This window comes from Podarcis liolepis, assembly GCF_965112155.1.
Source record: "Podarcis liolepis genome assembly, chromosome: 1".
NCBI lineage: Eukaryota > Metazoa > Chordata > Lepidosauria > Squamata > Lacertidae > Podarcis > Podarcis liolepis.
In genome coordinates, this window is record NC_139554.1 from 35,539,220 (window position 1) to 35,557,107 (window position 17,888).

The window sequence follows — 17,888 nt, forward strand, 5'->3', positions numbered from 1 at the left end:
TCTAGTGCCAATATGGATGGCCTTTCGGCACTTATTACAAACATACCTGTGCTCCCAGGCTCCTGCAGGTACTTATTTTTCAACTGGCTGGTTATTGACTTTAACCCTGCTCTGGGCTTTCAGCTACATTTCATTTATTGTAATTTTAATGTCAATGTTTGTACTTTTAAAATTGCTGCTCGCCACATGATGTGAAAGGTGTTGCAGGAATGCCTTAATAAATAAAACAGAACCCCGCCTCCCCAGTATCAGTCCAACTTTCGCTTGTTCTGGGCCCAGGTGTGGTAAGAGTCAACAACTGATGCTGACTACATCAGAAATACGTGACCTCGGCAAACACAGTAAATTTGGAGCAACTGCTGTTGTTGGTTTCAAAATAGGTATCTCACCTCTGGTCATGCTTGGAATGACAATCATAATTTAAGGGGCAAGCATTGTTGGATGCTAGTATCTGTCTGTCTTGGGAGACAATGGAAAAGTGCACCTTTGGGGGTGAATTGCATTATTTATTTCCAGGTATAGTCTAATAATGACTTCTCTACCCAATGTGGCTGGGTTATGGCTGGGATAGCTCAAGTTGGTAGAGCATGAGACTCTTAATCTCTGGGTCACAGATTCAAGCCCCACATTGTGCAAAAAAATCCTGCATTGTAGGGAATTGGGACAAGATGCCTCTCGTAAAGGTAAAGGGTAAAGGGACCCCTGACCATTAGGTCCAGTCATGACCGACTCTGGGGTTGCGGCGCTCATTTCGCCTTATTGGCCGAGGGAGCCAGCATTCAGCTTCTGGGTCATGTGGCCAGCATGACTAAGCCGCTTCTGGCAAACCAGAACAGCACATGGAAACACCGTTCACCTTCCCGCCAGAGTGGTACCTGTTTATCTACTTGCACTTTGACATGCTTTCAAACTGTTAGGTGGGCAGGAGCAGGGACCGAGCAACGGGAACTCACCCCGTCGTGGGGATTCGAACCGCTGACCTTCTGATCGGCAAGCCCTAGGCTCTGTGGTTTAACCCACAGCGCCACCCGCGTCCCTTAGATGCCTCTCGTACTCCCTTCCAACTCTACAGTTCTTAAATTCTATGATCCAACTGCAACTAAGATCTATTTCTTTGATCTTCCCACTCTATGTGATCAGTGGGCATGAGTCTGTTGCCTCTCCCCATCCCCATTATCATCCCAAAGCCCTACATGGGTTGGTTGCGGCAGTGGAGAGCTTTTTCTAGTCCAGTAAGTTCCCATATGATTTGGAACCCTAGAAAATCAGAGTTCTAAATCATGCAGGGAGCATATCGGAGTGATGCAGACGTTCAGCCCCACAATATCGGAGTGATGCAGACGTTCAGCCCCATGTGGTGGGACTGGTTCAGTGGCTTCACGCCTTTTTGCCTTTGCCTTCTGCCTAATGGTAAACAAGGAGTGGGAAACATCTGAATAGGGCTTAAGTCTACCTGTGACTGAAATAACCACATACTCTTCTCCTTATTTACCCTGTCTCACTTCTCTTCCTGCCTCTGTTCTCTGCATTGCCTCTAGGATTCTCCAATGGTGTGCTGGATGGGGCTGATGGAAGTTATAAAGTCTAAAACATCTGGAGGGCATCAGGTTGGCAAAGGCAGTGGTAACCAGTGTTAGATGTTACAATGGGTGAGAAGGGATCATAGAATTGTAGAGTTGGAAGGGACCATGAGGGTATGTATGTATGTATGTATGTATGTACTTAATATACCACCCTATACCCGCAGATCTTACTTTCTTGGGCTCCATGATCACTGCAGATGGTGACAGCAGTCACGAAATTAAAAGACGCCTGCTTCTTGGGAGAAAAGCAGTGACAAACCTAGACAGCATCTTAAAAAGCAGAGACATCACCTCGCCAACAAAGGTCCGTATAGTTAAAGCTATGGTTTTCCCAGTAGAACGACTAAACAACAACAATACCTGCAGGTCTCAGAGTGGTTCGCAATCTAATCCATCCCTCCTGAAATGAACGAATCTTTCACCCAACGTGAGGCTCAAACCTAAGATTAAGAGTCTCATGCTCTACCAACTGAGCAATCCCTCATACCCCCTGTGAAAATTACCAGAAACAAGCACCTCCAGAATAGAACAAAAATGTATACCAGCTCAGAGGTTGCTCTATGTCCATTATCTACAATTTTTCACTCCACATTCCAAATTTACTTCCATCCCATCCCAAAGTATGTTTATGTTGGACTAGATGCGAGCAATGTTTTGTGGTATTTGAATGGGATGCTGTACTAAGGAATATGACATACGAACTACCCTGCAATACTAAATAATTTGCTAGCTTTTTGTTGGTTATTATTTCCAAAAATTGGAAAAACAACAACCTGAAAAGCGTTGCTTGAGACTTGATTTTGGGAATATCCATAAGAGAGTGCTCAGATTCATATTATTCTCGGCAACAACTAGCTGCGGAAGCCAATAAGCAATGAACATGCATGCCTGGACTGACCCTTAGATTCCAGCCAAAGAGGCCATTAAGAATAGACTGTTCTGATAACAGCTTCCTGTCTTGAATTCCTTCATGTTTTGGTGTGTGTTAGGGATGAGCCGAAAACAGGAAGCCCTTTTCAAAGTGAAAAAACCTCCCTTTCAGTGATTAATCAATTACCTCGTCAAAAGGAGGCAATTGTGTCCCGTCTATAGTTATGTGGCCATACTGACTCTGAGGAATGTGTTTGTGCCCCTGCTCAGCCATTACGCTCAACAGATTCCCCCCCCCCCAAGCTAGTTATTATCTTTCAATTTAATCCACCCCACGTGATAGCTGTGAGGCTAAAAAAAGGGGCGAGGAAGAAATGGGATTACGGCCTTCAATCTGATAAATTAAAAACAATCAAATAGTCTGGAATTATGAAGGCAGCTACAACTAACCAAACCATGGTTGGAATTTGGTATGGTATTTGGTATTTGGTCTGAGCAGTTATGCCTGGGAAATGAATGAATCAATGAACGAATGAATGAATAAAGAAGCTAAAACTGTTTTCGAAATCTAACTGTATTTCCTTAGTTCACGTGTGGCGTTCTGCCTGTTTTTCCTCAAAGGTGTTTCATGACTTCAATCAGGATGCTCTCGTGCTGGTTGAAATTAGTCCCACTGCACTCAACTGAGCTACAGTATTTGGACCTGATTTAAAAACGACAACAGAACAAATCTGTGAAAGAGATGCAGTAGCCCTAGTTGGCCTCAGGAGGGTGCCAAGTAGCCATGTCTGAGAAGGATATTAAATGCAGTAGCAGCAGATGCAAAAGAGTAGAAAACAACCTCCCCTACGTTTTGCTACATCAACTCCCAAGCATCACTGTGGAAAAGCATTAGAAAAATGTGAGATGAGGATTGCCTACAATGTATTTGTGGATCAGCCTTAAATATCTCAATATGCAGCTATTACTCTTAGAGATGTCAGAGAAAACAGAAGCAGAAGGCTACTCCTGTTTGCTTATTTGTCCTATGTCTGGAATGGAAATCAGTCCAGTGAATGCTATTGCTATTTCCTGTGTTTTGGCTTTCAGTCCACAAACAATACAGAATTGATTACATTTCCCCGTCTGTTTGCATTGTGTGTCCTTTGCACTGAAACAAATGGGGTGGAATTACGTAAGGACAACAGGATTTGCATGGTTAATTACATAAGTTATGTCATTTCACCATAGCGGATAGTGAGATGAATAAGGCAGTTTTTGGCAGAAGACAAACTGCAGCGGAACAGAAGCAGCGCTGCATGCAACAAAAACAAAGCAGAATGGAAAACAGTACCTTCTTACATCCCTGATTATGCCAGAGATTGTTCATTATGTTGTACCGTTTACAAAAACTTTATTCTTTCATGGCAGGGATGAATGGATCAGTTTACTTCCAGTTCCTGTCAATTTCATGTGTGTTCCTTCACAAATCTGTCCTGTCCTGTATATACGTGTCTGTCTGTCTCTCTCTCTCTGTGTATACATATCTATATCTATCTATCATCTATCTATCTATCTATCTATCTATCTATCTATCTATCTATCTATCTATCTATCTCTATCATCTATCTATCTATCTATCTATCTATCTATCTATCTATCTATCTATCTATCATCTATCTATCTATCTATCTATCTATCATCGATAGATGATATATAGATAGATAATAGATAGATGATAGAGATAGATAGATAGATAGATCGATAGATAGATAGATAGATAGATAGATGATAGATAGATAGATGATAGATAGATAGATAGATAGATAGATAGATAGATAGATGTATACACACAGAGAGAGACAGACAGACAGACAGACAGACAGACAGACATCGATAGATGATAGCTAGCTAGCTAGCTAGATAGATGATAGATAGATAGATAGATGATTGATAGATAGATAGATAGATGATAGATAGATAGATAGATAGATGATAGATGATAGATGATAGATGATAGATGATAGATGATAGATGATAGATGATAGATGATAGATGATAGATGATAGATGATAGATGATAGATGATAGATGATAGATCAGTGTTTCCCAACCGGTGTTCCGCGGCACACTAGTGTGCCGCGAGACGTTGGCTGGTGTGCCACCACCACAACAGCCGCCGGCCACCTCGGCCCCGCCGCCGCCCCCTCCTCCGCCCGCTATCGCCGCCACCACCACAACAGCCGCCGCCGCCTCAGCTGCCACCGTCCCTCAGTCCCTCGCTTTGCTGCCTCCTTCACCCCCAAAGCTTGGAGGTTCCCCGGCAAGGGGGAGGGAAAAAATTGAAACTTTCACTTTCGTGTGTCCCTCCCGGCGTGACACTGCGCGCTGACGTCACGGGGCTGTAATGGTGGTGAGCCTCGAGATTTTTTTCATCAAACAAGTGTGCCTTTGCCCAAAAAAGGTTGGGGAACACTGTGATAGATGATAGATGATAGATGATAGATGATAGATGATAGATGATAGATGATAGATGATAGATGATAGATGATAGATGATAGATGATAGATGATAGATGATAGATAGAATTTGCATGAAAATTTGTGAATGCACTTGAACTCATATATTTTGATGTATTTTCTCTGGGGTGTATATCATTGGACATATATTGCTGTTAGCTGCTTTGGGCATTTCCATTTTGAAATGGTATAAAAGGGAGGCAAAAATGCATTCATAACTTCTTGACACTCTTGGTACTTGCCCACCCCTCACCAACCTTTGTTTCCCGCTGCAGGAAAAATATAAAAGAAGCAGTACAGATGTAAATGCTGTTAATTTCTTCCTTACCTCCATTTTTTCCCATATAATTTCATAATTATCCTGATCTTGTATATCCTGCATCAGCTGTTGAATTAAAGCCGATTTATTTGTGGCAGACAAGTCATTTATATCGGCGGGCTGAGTGACTGACGGCTTTCGCGGCCTCTCTTCCAGGTATTTTTTGATGCTTGGTGAGGATGTGCAAAGCTCTTCATCTGACAGAATGTCACTAAGAGGCCCCGATTCAATGCTGTCCCCTACCGAGGAGATTATGTCACTCGAAGAGCTGGGTGAAACTCTGCCTAACCTTTTGTGCTTCTTTTTGATCTGATAGGTCGGGAAAAGCTCAGAGTCCGAGTTCATTTCTGAGAGTTCCCAGTCGTCGATGTTTTGAATGGTCTCCGCTTGAGGTTTCTGAGGAAGCAGTTTTGTCAAATTTTCTAATTTCAAAGCTAACACTTCAGTCTGTTTGAGGTGTGAGGGAAGCGCTAAGTATTCGTCGGAACCATACCAGGCATCAGCAGCTTTGCTGTCCGTATTGACGTAGCTGGGTGCAGATGAATGGGCCTTTTTGCCCTGACTTCTGGGAAGAACGGGAGATGAGGACACCGCAGAATCTGAACCCGCTGAAGAGCCACTCACTTGGCTATGAGCAGGTGAAGCAGAGTGATCTCTTTCACTGCAATACTGGCCATTCAGTTCTTGCCGTTTACAAGGATCAGAAGACGCAGAGGTCGAATCACTTTCGGTTCCTTCTATGGACTGCAAGCTACCAAAGGGAATTCCATTTTGCAAAGCAGCGAGGCCTCTTTTCGCCAAATGATTCGTCGGCGCAGCATTGGATCCAATCCTCGATATCCTGCACGATGCCACCTCCTCGGGAATGTCGTGGGACTTTTTGCATCGCAGCTTCTCCCTTCTAGTGCTGTCACTGGGCTTCCCCAGGCCAATGGAATTTTCCTTCAGGTGGTTTTGAATTGTGTACTTGAGATTCTGATCACTTATGTTGTGTAAGCAATCACACGACTGGCTGATGGAAGAGGGGCAGTTGTTGTACGCCGCTTGCAAAGCCAGGCAAAGTTTGGATCTGTCTGGTGGATCCAACAGCGAGGGTGTGCTCCTGCTCATTTCAGTCTTAAACATCAGGGAGATCTGGTTTTTTATATCATTGATCACCATATCTGTTCTAAATATGTCTTCTTTTAGAAACAAACCGCGTTTGGGCAAAGTGGGTTGTGTAGGAGAATCCTCGTTGTAGTCAAAGCAGTCTCTAATTGATCTCTTGGGAGTGGAGTTTTCACTATGAGGATACTGTTGGCTTTTTGCACCGTCGGAGGTTAATGGATCAAGCTCCTGTTTTACTAATTCAAAGACAGTCTTGCCATCAAGTGAGTTCACAGAATCCTCTGGGCCCGATACTTTACAAAGAGGCAAGTTCCCAGAAATATGAGAGAGTGAAAGTTCAGGGGACAGAGTCGATGATGGTTTGTAACTTTGGCCTTCCTCCTGGTGGTCTGTTGACATGGGTAAATGGATTTCTTTTGCATTAATGGTTTCATTGCATTTGGAAGCAATCGAATCAGTTGCTACTGCCAGTAATCCAACACTTCTGATAAGCTCTGGGAAATCTTTTTCCATTTCACTGCAGCTCCAAGACTCAAATGGTTTTACTTTAGCCTGACCGGAGGTCATGTCACCAAGCGCACCAAGAAAGTCTTCGCTGGGGCTGTAGTCAGATAGTTCAAATGCAGTAATTCCACAATCCAGCGACAAGTAATTCTGAGAACATTTGATAGTTAGCTGTCCTGAGTCATCCACTTCTGTTAAAGAGTCAAGGCGGTCCTGTGACAAAACAGAAATAGGAAAGCTTTTAGCGTGGTGTGTGTGCGTTATATGCATGCATGTGTGTGTAAATATAGCATCAATCCTATGAGTTTAACACCGATCCCATGAATCACACATCTTCCCACAAAGCATGAAAAAATACAGACTCAGGGGCAGTTTGCTTCTGTAATCTTTAGAAATAGAACATTACTGAATGTTAACAGAAAGCAGCCTTGCCACATTGCTGTGAAATGGGATTAGACTTGTAGTAGAAATTCAACGTTTTCACTTTAGTTTCTGGCTTTCATTTCTTAAAACGTAAATTTACTAGACATCAAGATTCAGGTCTATTTCACAGGATATGGACATCAATGTTACGCCAGGAAAACAGTACATACATAATTATTATTACTAATAGTCATAAACTGATCTATACACTTCTAAGATGGTTTCTGAGGAGAATATTATCAGCTGATCACCATTCAGGGTCTGCCTATATAAGCTGGGTCTCAGAACCAGTTTCTCATTCTGAGCAACTCATCTAAGAGAGCAACTGAGACTCCTGGTAGCTTGCCTCACTTGCTGTATTCTCCCAACTTAACCTTTGGCACAGCTCTGCCTGTACACTGATGGGCTTGGCTGCTATGGCGCCCTATGTGAGGGCAAAATTTGGCACCCCCACCAGCCCTCGCACTGCCTTCCCTAAGGTGGGCGAGGACGCACCTGGCTTTGGGAAGGAGTCACAAGGGCTCTGGCAGGGTTCTAGACCACTTCTACCACCTTCCCAAAGCTGTGAAAGCAGTAACTAGGCTTTGGGAAGGAGATGGGAGGACTCTAAGACCCTGTCAGGGCCCTCATGCCTCCTTCCCAAAGCCCATCACCTTGATTACTGAGCTCATCTCAGAGTATGCACACCACTCACAAAGCCCTAAATTTGCTCCTGGTATGTGGCTTCTTGGATCTAATTTGTATTTCCCAGAATTTGAATGATCTGGGCCTGACCATATCTTTGCTTCTGCCCTTTGGGCTCTGGTCCATGGGGTCACGAAGAGTCGGACATGACTAAACGACTAAACAACAACAACAAGATCTTAGCAGTGCTTTTTTTCTGGGGGTACACAGGGGTACACATATGCCTAAATAATTTGTGAATCTAAGTTTGGCCTCACTGAGGGGCAATATTTCAATATGAGTAGGAAAATGAGAGTACCCCTAAACATATTTTTTTAAGGAAAAAAGCACTGGATCTTAGAACCTAACACCTAACATAACAAGATTGCTGTCCGAGGCCTGGGACCAGGGCATGGAAAAAAGAGACAGTGGGTAGATAAGAAGCCAGCTGTTCAGCTCCCAAGTCAGAGCTAAAGAACAGGTTATGTTTTCCACCAATGTATCATTTTTAAGCGCACTGTGTGTGGGGACCCTAGATTGTGACTCCATGCCACATCATTCCAGATCACTGGCAATGTGAAGGAGGACGGTGAGATTTGTGGAATGAGATTTGTGGTGAGGAGATAGATCAGACACCATTCACATGACCAGGAGGGGCTCACCTGGCAGGAAACAGCCCCAGCAATAACATCCCATCAAAGGAATCGTTGCCACTTATCAGGAGGAAGAGGGGCGCGGCAGCAGTAAGGTCAGGGTGGTGCAGGAACACCAGCAGAGCCAATATGAAGCACCTCCCAGTTTCATCACACAGTCCTAACCTTGTTGATGCCTTGTTCCTACCTCTCCTAAAAAGCAACGGCGACAGCCCTGTGGCTTTAGTGTGGATCTGACCCCCTACCCACTGACAAACCATTCCCCCACTCCCCCATGCATTTTCTGGTCCTAAGTGAATCAAAAATCTCCCAGAACAGGTCTTCTTATGGCCAAAGGTAGCCATCCAATCAGGCTGGTCTGTGAACAGCTGGTCTGAGGCCCGAGTTGGGAGTCTTGTAAGAAAAAAGTTACAAATTCAAACAGCATACTGTATTTTTCGCCCTATAGGACGCACCGTCCCATAAGGCGCACCTAGTTTTTTGGGGGGGAAATAAAGGGAAAAATTATTTTTCCCCCAGGCGCGGGGCTGGGGCGGGGGAGGCCCGAGCTTCCCCTGACCCCAGCCCCCAAACAGGCAGCTCTCTGCAAGCCGTGGGAGCCCAGCGCTGGTTCCCGCTGCTTGCAGAGAGGTCCGCGAAGCCTGGACGCGCTGATCTCAGCGCGCGCAGGCTTCTGCATGCAGGCAACTCTCCCCAAGCAGCGGGAGCGCTCCCGCTGCTTGCGGAGAGGTCCGCGAAGCCTGGAGAGCGAGAGGGGTCAGTGCACACCGACCCCTCTTGCTCTCCAGGCTTCAGCGAAAGCCTGCATTTCCCCTTCATTTTTGGAGGGAAAAAGGTGCGTCCTATAGGGCGAAAAATACGGTAAGTCTAGCAGACTGGGGGACTGTGCCAGCTTAGCCCTCTGAGGTCTGGGGCAAGTGTACCTGGCTGTGCCCCCCCCCCCCGCTGCATGGGCCTGCATTCAACTAGGAGCTGCAGCACCACAGCATGTGGAATCATGGAAGACAAAAGCCTTTGTGAGCTTTGTTGCCCTTGGGCTAGGCCCAGAATCTTCACAAATGGCTTTTGCAAAGAATGCAATGAATCAGAAAAAAATGAGTATTTGTGTCTGCCAGATCTTGCTCGTATCTGGAAAGTAGGTATGTGGGTTTAGGGACATACTTGGCACAAAAGATCAATTTTTATTCCTCTAGGAAGGTTCATTTTGCCAGTGCTGGCTTAGAGATGCTCCCTGGCAAACTCTCTTTAACCTGCCAGTCACAACCAGATCTGAAGAAGCAGTGGGCAAAAGGCAGGTGTAGACAGGAAACGGAGGTGGGAGAGGAAAGGACTGAGCTTCTGCCTGTCTGCTGGTCTCAATTTCAGAGCCACCCACTCTCTTCAGATCGCCTTCTTCAGTGAGAAGCCATTGTTATTTTTAGCATATTTACTAAGCCTCTGCAAGGAAACTTGCTGAAAAATTGGTAGCTTATAGCAGCAGCAACTAAAATCATTCTGGTAAAATTAAAAAATAATAATGTCAAGGGTCGTAACTAGCTATGCCATGGATAAACTTATTGTACAAAGGGCTTCTGCAAAGCATAGAACAAAGTGTGTGTGAAAACAACTTGGACTTTTAAGTTTGTGCAAGTATTGTGCTCGCAGTTTCCGTGGAATAGAACCAGGCTCTTGTTCATTCGCGAGCCAATGAACTATACAGTGTCAAATCTGAAGATGAGTCTCAGCTCGCCAAACTTTTGCCTGGAGACAGGATTTAAATTTTGGGAACTGAACAAGATACATCTTTGATGTTGTCTTAGGAGTTGATCCTGTCAAACCACAGCATCCTTCTAATTCTGCTCCATGCCAGGGAAAATCCAAATCTCTGACTGCAGCCTTAGGCGGCAGCAATTGGCCCTGCCCACATTCTGCCACTGCAGCAAGGCATTCAGTTAGTTGGGACCAAGCAGGGAAAGTGCATCTTTTAGAATTCCCTGATTAAGAGCTCAGAAAGGGCAGTAGATTGGGGGAAAGGGCCTGTAGCCCTTCAGATGCTTTGGGACTCAAGCTCCCATTGGAAAGGACCCTATGGGTCATCTAGTCTGCAATGCAGGAATATGCAATGCAGGAATATGCAGCTGTCCCATACGGGGATCAAACCTGCAACCTTGGCGTTATCAGCACTATGCTCTAACCAACTATCCATGCCAGGGATGACAGGAGATGAGGTTCCCAGCAACATCTGGAGAGCCACAGGTTCCCTATCCCTGCCTTAGCTGATACTAAGGTGATTCTTACTAAAGTCTTTTGGTAGTATCTTTGGAGGCAGCCCCTTCTGCTTTCTGCACACATCACCCCAGCCAGCACCATGCAAGGGTCACAGAAACACAGCAAGCTGCCTCCTGGTCCATATAGCTCAGCAATAGTTGCATTGGTTGGCTGTGGCTCCCTAGGATTTCAAAAAGGTGGCATTCTCAGTCCTACCTGGAAATCCCAGGGATTGAATCTGGGACCTTCTGCAGGTAAAGCAAATGCACTATCAACCAGCTAATTTAAACATGAAGATTGCCACAAGGAAGCCACCAAGAAGCCCTCCTTTAATTCCCATTGGGCACCCTGTGGCCCTTGTCTGCCAGAGCCACTACACAATCAGATCTCCATCATAACATCTAAAATCTTGCTTTACTTGGCAGCATTTCCAATGATCTATAGTCTCTGCACACAGCCTACATCCCCCCACAAACTCATAACAATATTTTTTTTAAGTTATAATGAAAATTCACCAGCATCTTAGCGTGTGTGTTTCTCCTAACATGCGTAATTTCCTACGTAATTTTTCCTGATACACACTTTTTTTTTGCAAAGCAATTTTCTCCTAATATAATGAATTTGTTTGTGTTATTTTCACTAACATGCATTTATAGGCAAACTTTATCCAACTTTATGCATTTCTGTACATGTCAGTGGAAAATATCACTGCAAAATTCAGTGAAGTGCACATTTTGAAGGGAGGCAGTCTTTCCGTACTCGTATGGAAACTTGATTTAGGTAGAGTGGCCTTTCAGTGATAAGTGGCTTGAGTTTCTCCCCTGTCCTTCGTCTCCACACTGCAGTCGTCAAACTGGCCCTAAGACAACAAGGTCCATCAATAGTGGCAAACTATGCATTGTGGTGGTAAACAGGCAGGAATGGACTGTGCTTGACCCTAAGCACTCCAGGAATTAAGCATATCTAGCTACGGAAGACTGTGGCACAAAACACACTCCATTCCAAATAGATAATACTGATTTAAATGAGACTTAGGGCACCTTTTTTTTTTTTAGGATTGCAGGAGAATTCTGCCAATAAGGCATGTACATTTGTGCAATCATGGGCCAAATATTAGCTGTAAATCTAAAAGATTCTTCCAACAGTGGTGCTAAAGTGAACCGATAACTTTCCACTGGAAAAAAAAAATTATGATGGATGTATTTGGTCTCTTTGCTAATCACATAATGTAAGTCATCCACATGCTCTATGTGTCTTTGGCATGTAGGTTATATAGAGGCATCTGCCTTTAGCTCTGTATTCATTTGGTTTTATCCCTGGCACAGCAGCTTCGAAGCAAACATGACAGACCTACACTTTATTTTTGCTACTTCAGTCATTCTGAATGGATGACTACAGCATTCATTTAAAATTTACTGCATCACACTAAAATTGATTGACAACCCTGGGCAGGAATTAGCTGGAATTGGCTGAACTAAGCACATTTTGCAGTAGTAGCCGAAGTAACTGTATTCGTTCAAATGAGCTTGAAACACAACTAAGGGGTTAGAGTTCAAAAAGTAAATTCTTACATTTACTTGCCATACCTCCTTTGTTTCCTCTGAAAAGGCTTGCAGAATATCAGTCTGCCTGGTGTAATTCCCATTGGCATCCTGCAGTCCCTGTAGAATTCTCTCTCGTAGAACCAGGACAGAAACTCGAAGCTGGTGCCAAAGAAGTTGTACTGTATGGATGTCAACAATCACGTTGACGGAGTAAGACAAGAGCTTCAGGGAAAATTCAGTCTCCAGAAGAGCATGGATTTGTTCAACGTGATCAGAGATATCTTCACATATATCCTGTAAGAAAGGTGGGGGAAGACTATTAGCCAAAGTTATACAGTAATTTGATTTTACATTTTAAATTGCAGATTTAATTTTCATAATCTAAAGATTATATATAGCACTCTGTCTATCTGTCAGGCGGCAGAGGAACCAACCCCCACGGCAGGTTGCCAGGAATGGAAAAGACAAGGAAAGGTTCTTACCATCTGCTTTTTATTCAACATTTACAGAGAGAGGCTTGGGAATGCAGCCTCTTGGAATAATGGCATTGCCCCAAGTGATTCTCCACCCCCTTTTCTCCCACTTCCTCATTCGCCATCTTTTCCCCTATGGGTGGCGCTGAGGGCCCTTTGCTTTTGAGCCCTTTGCACTACTACTTTCAAGGCTCACTGGGTTCTGGGAGAGGGGGGTCTGGAATGCTTTCTAAAGACACTGTGTCCATCAGCTGTTGGCCTCCTGGTGCTTCCTCTTCCTCTCCCATTATTTCCCAACTTTTCCCCTCATCTGCCTCTGAGCTGTGACCTCCCTCAAACCCCTGTTGTAATTCTCAACTATCTTCTTCTCTGGAAGGTCAGGCTGGGGAGGTGGTCTCCACCATTCCTCCTCTGCCCAGTCCTTGATTCTCTCTTTTATGATGCACACATCATCTGAGACCATTTCTGATGCTCCTACAAACTTCCACAAAAGCTATCCTCTTGGCATTGAGAAGGCATTTCCCTATGGGTTGTATTTGAGGGGTGGTGCCTTTGCTTCAAGCATATAATCTGGTTTACTTGACTGAACAATCTGTAGCTATTTGCCCTGTGTACCTGAACTCTGCGGCATATTAGGATCTGGCTTGCAAGACTGATCTACAGCAGAGCAGGGGGGGGGGGACTTTTCCAGTTTAAGGGCCACATTCCTTTCTGGGCAGCCTTCCAGAGGCCACATCCTAGTGGTTGATGGGGACAAAATGGGGCAAAAAGAACAACAAATGTGAATTTTGCTTTTATGCATTAGGCTAGTTTCTATACACGCTGACACGCTCCGCTCCATCCAGGAAAACAAGAGACATTATCAGAATTCAGGGACAAGTTCCATGGGTCATGGGTGGCTGGGAATGTCACCCAGACACAGCTCTGAAGTACTGTAATGTCCAGCTGAAGTTTCTGAACTCTATTCAGAGGAGTATCTATCCTATAGATATATAAAATACCTCTCAGGAAAACTCAGTGTTGTATGTTAAGTAACTTGGTTGGAGGGTAATTTGGACATTACTTCAGAGCTGTGTACATATGTCGGGGTGACATTCCCAGCCACACCTCCTTCCCCATGACTCCACCCCTTACTAGTGCTGCTTTGCACCCTCCTTGAGAGGGCCAGGGTGGTGCAGTGGTTAAGAGCGGTAGATTCGTAATCTGGGGAACCGGGTTCGCTTCCCTGCTCCTCCACATGCAGCTGCTGGGTGACCTTGGGCTAGTCACACTTCTCTGAAGTCCCTCAGCCCAACTCACCACACAGAGTGTTTGTTGTGGGGGAGGAAGGGAAAGGAGAATGTTAGCCGCTTTGAGACTCCTTCAGGTAGTGATAAAGCGGGATATCAAATCCAAACTCTTCTTCTTCTTCCTTGGCTGTTTTCCCCTGGGCTGAAATTTGTCCCTGAATTCTGATAATGCCTCTTGTTTTCCTCGATGGAGTGGAGAGTGTATGGGTGACACTGGAAAGGCTTTGGAAAACCACATACCCCAATAACAGTAACAGTTGCTACTGGCTGTAGGCCTCACTATGTCATACACACAGCAGGAGTCAGCTGGTGTTGCACATTAACAGAACAATCAACAGCCTCAGCCTGCTTTCTCTTGAGTTCTTTCATTGCTTCGAGGGTATGCCAAATATCTCAAATATGACCTGACACCAAGTGAGCATTCTCAAGAATGAAAAGAGGGAAGCAGGAGGCAAAACTTCTATGACATTTCCTATGCAATGTTTAATGGAAGAGCATTTAGGTTCAAAAGGGTAATCTATTTCAAATACAGTACAAAGAAAGCAACAGTTATTTCCAGAAATCAACCAATACCAATGTTGTATCTCAGTCACTACTGGAATCTAACTATAGGGAGAATCTCAGGAACATCTGAGATCATTCTACATGTAATATCATGAATCCAATACACTACATTTAAAAGAGGAATTAACCACCACTGGTCATTGTCACAATATTATGAGTTATGTTATGAGTTTGTAGATGCCAGGCCTCTCTAATCCTTGGATGCAGTAAGGAGAGATGGGACCCAGAAGGAAAGCAGCAGGGAGTGGGGAAGCTTGTTTCTCCCAAAATAAACCATGAACGATAACCACGAACAAACCTTTGCTTCAGATAGGATCAAAGTGGGGGAGTTTGAGCTGTGTGTGCACACTTCATCCACAAGCTAATTTGCTTAGCCATTGTTTTTGGCTTGGAATTGTGTTGAAATGCGGGCACCGTCCCCAAACCTGCTTCTGTTCTCTTCACACACAATTCTGACTTACATAATCCTAACTGTGGGAAGCAGGAAGTGTGTTACCCCAGGGAGATCTTTATATCACTTCCGTTGAGAAAATATCAACCAGCCATCCTGAGACATTCACCTGCAATTTCCCAAACAACTGAGGTGTATGGCAAGCCTAGCCACTGACTATTAAGCAGACATTTTGTCCTTCCTCCAATACTTAACATGTGTCCTTCACAGCAGTCAACTAGTAATCCTATTGCATGGGACGTGGGTGGCGCTGTGGTCTAAGCCATTGAGCTTCTTGGACTTGCCGATCAGAAGGTTGACGGGGTGAGCTCCCATTGCTCTGTCCCAGCTCCTGCCAACCTAGCAGTTTGAAAGCACACCAGTGCAAGTAGATAAATAGGTACTGCTGTGGCAGGAAAGTAAACAGCGTTTCCATGCGCTCTGGTTTCCGTCACGGTGTTCCATTGCACCAGAAGTGGTTTAGTCACGCTGGCCACATTACCTGGAAAGTTGTCTGTGAACAAATGCTGGCTCCCTCAGCCTGAAAGCGAGATGAGTGCTACAACCCCATAGTCGCCTTTGACTGGACTTAACTTTCCAGGGGTCCTCTACCTTTTTTACCTAGTAATCCTATTGCACTGAGGATTTTATATAGATAGATAGATAGATAGATAGATAGATAGATAGATAGATAGATATAAGTTCTTTATTAGAATTATTTTTAGAGCTGATATTGATACTAAGGCATTCCTAAATGAGAAGTAAAAATTATATCACATGCTCCAACCACAGACAGAAAAAACATCCCACATACCACTTAACATCAGGATGCCTGCTATGCAAATAGGGATGTTTTTCACAAAAACAAACAATGAAACGTTAACACCAGATGGGGTTATAAACTGTTAAGGTAGGCAGACCATACAGCTCCATACCCAGTGCCAGATTAAACCCTGTGGAGGCCCCTAGGCAGCTGAAATCTGGAAGGGGAGAGTGAGGGGCTCGTGCATGCACTCTAGTGGAATAGCATTGAACTAAGAAAGCTTGGTTTTAATTATCTTCCAAGATCAAATCAAAATTATTTTGATCTGTTGTCGCTAGGCCCCTAAAAGGAGTGGGGCCCATAGGCTGGTGCCTATTCTGCTTATTTGTTAACCTGGCACTGTTCATACCATTTCACAAGGGGCAATTGAAGTCTGTGCAATTAATGACTCTGAAATAAGGCAGACCAGCATGCCATATGAGAGTCTGGAAGGCCATTTGTGCTGTCATCCCTGTTATCATATTGCAAGAGAGGCCATCAAGAACAGGGTTGTTGTTATTTTTTAAATAGAGCTCTGAAGACTTGAGCACTTTAGTAGACTTGTTTTTATCTAAAACCTAAGTCAGGCACATGCTTACAAAACCATGTGGTTTCCTGCATTGAGTTGATAGGCTGTACAGAAGCATCTTTGAGCATGGAATTTCTCAGAGTGTAGAGGCTGCATCTGTACAAGACCAACTGTCCATTTATCTCCATCCAAAGGACAGCTGATCCAATAAGTTACAGCTGCTACTATCTGTCAGCCAAAGTCGGAGCCCTCCATGTTCATTAAACAAAAATCCAGTATAAACACTGCAGCCTGCAGACTGACAATCTTAAGTGTGTTTACTTGGAAGCAAGTCTCTATGAATTCAATGGGATTGACTCTCAGTTAAGCGTACATAGGAATGCAGCTAGACATTCCTAGGATCTGCTCGAATCTAGCTTTTTCTAACAAGTTTTAAACCGAAACACTGGTAGTGTTTTCCCTAGAGATAGATACAACACGGCTGAGACATATGTGAAGTCTAGTGGGAGATGAAAGGTTCTAGTGCGCCACAGTTAACAACAGTGACAGAAGCAAATGTACTTTGGTTTATGTTCTTTGATCTTGTGGTAAACCCCCTGCAAGAAATAAGCCTTTACTCATTGCATATGACAAGCTTACATGCAAAACAAATTCATGGTTTAAGAGTGTGTCTGCCTTGTTGAAGTTTATTTTAATAATATTATAGATTCCTCCAGGGACTGAAATTCCAGGCTAAACTTAAGAGATATCATAGAACGTTTAAAAAAACACTTTCATTTTCAGATGGAGTTAGAACGCTATAATACCGTTGCTTTACTGACCCAGAGAGAAAAGTTATTAACCCAGTTATCTGTCAGTGAAAATCGGGTTGGTGCTGTTGCTGTATAATAAGGAATTGATTCCTTTCAGAAAATAACAAGAGTAATGCTTAGCACTTGTACAGCAACTTCTGGGTGTTCAAAGCAATTTGTAAATATTACATCAATAATCCCTACAACAGCCCAGTAAAGTTGGTCAGTGTTATTATTCCCATATTGCAAATGGGGAGCTGAAGCCAAGAAACAAGCCCTTTTTCCCAGGGCAAACTAATGGATGGAGTTGGTGGTGGGATTCAGAATCATGTCCACTAATTTTCCATGTGACCATCTGAACCTGTCCAAAGATCAGACCAGCCACATGGCCTTCTGACTGAACACAAAATTATTCTTTCCCACTGGTTATCTTGCCACCAGGCTCCACCCTGAGAAGGAGCCATAATTTACACCAGGGTAGTTCTTAGTGGGGAGAAGTGCTAGGCCCGTCATCAAGCACAGGGAATCATTCGTCCATTGCAATGTACATAGCAAGGCACAAGCCATACGCACAAGGGCTCTGACTGGACGATCTGTGCC

General features: G+C 44.2%; 1 protein-coding gene across 6 annotated transcripts in view; it reads right to left on the reverse strand.

Moving 5' to 3' along the window:
• AKAP6 (A-kinase anchoring protein 6) overlaps positions 1-17,888 on the reverse strand; it is a 244,900-nt gene that overhangs the window by 162,577 nt on the left and 64,435 nt on the right. For 3 of the 6 annotated variants that reach the window (XM_083505275.1, XM_083505273.1, XM_083505276.1), the window contains 2 exons: positions 12,453-12,704; positions 5,279-7,093 (listed from right to left, as the gene is read on the reverse strand). In XM_083505275.1, the coding sequence (XP_083361401.1) occupies positions 5,279-7,093; positions 12,453-12,704 (2,067 nt within the window). Of the gene's footprint in view, positions 1-5,278; positions 7,094-12,437; positions 12,705-17,888 lie in introns of all 6 variants that reach the window. The other 3 variants (XM_083505274.1, XM_083505272.1, XM_083505277.1) reach the window with 1 other exon arrangement.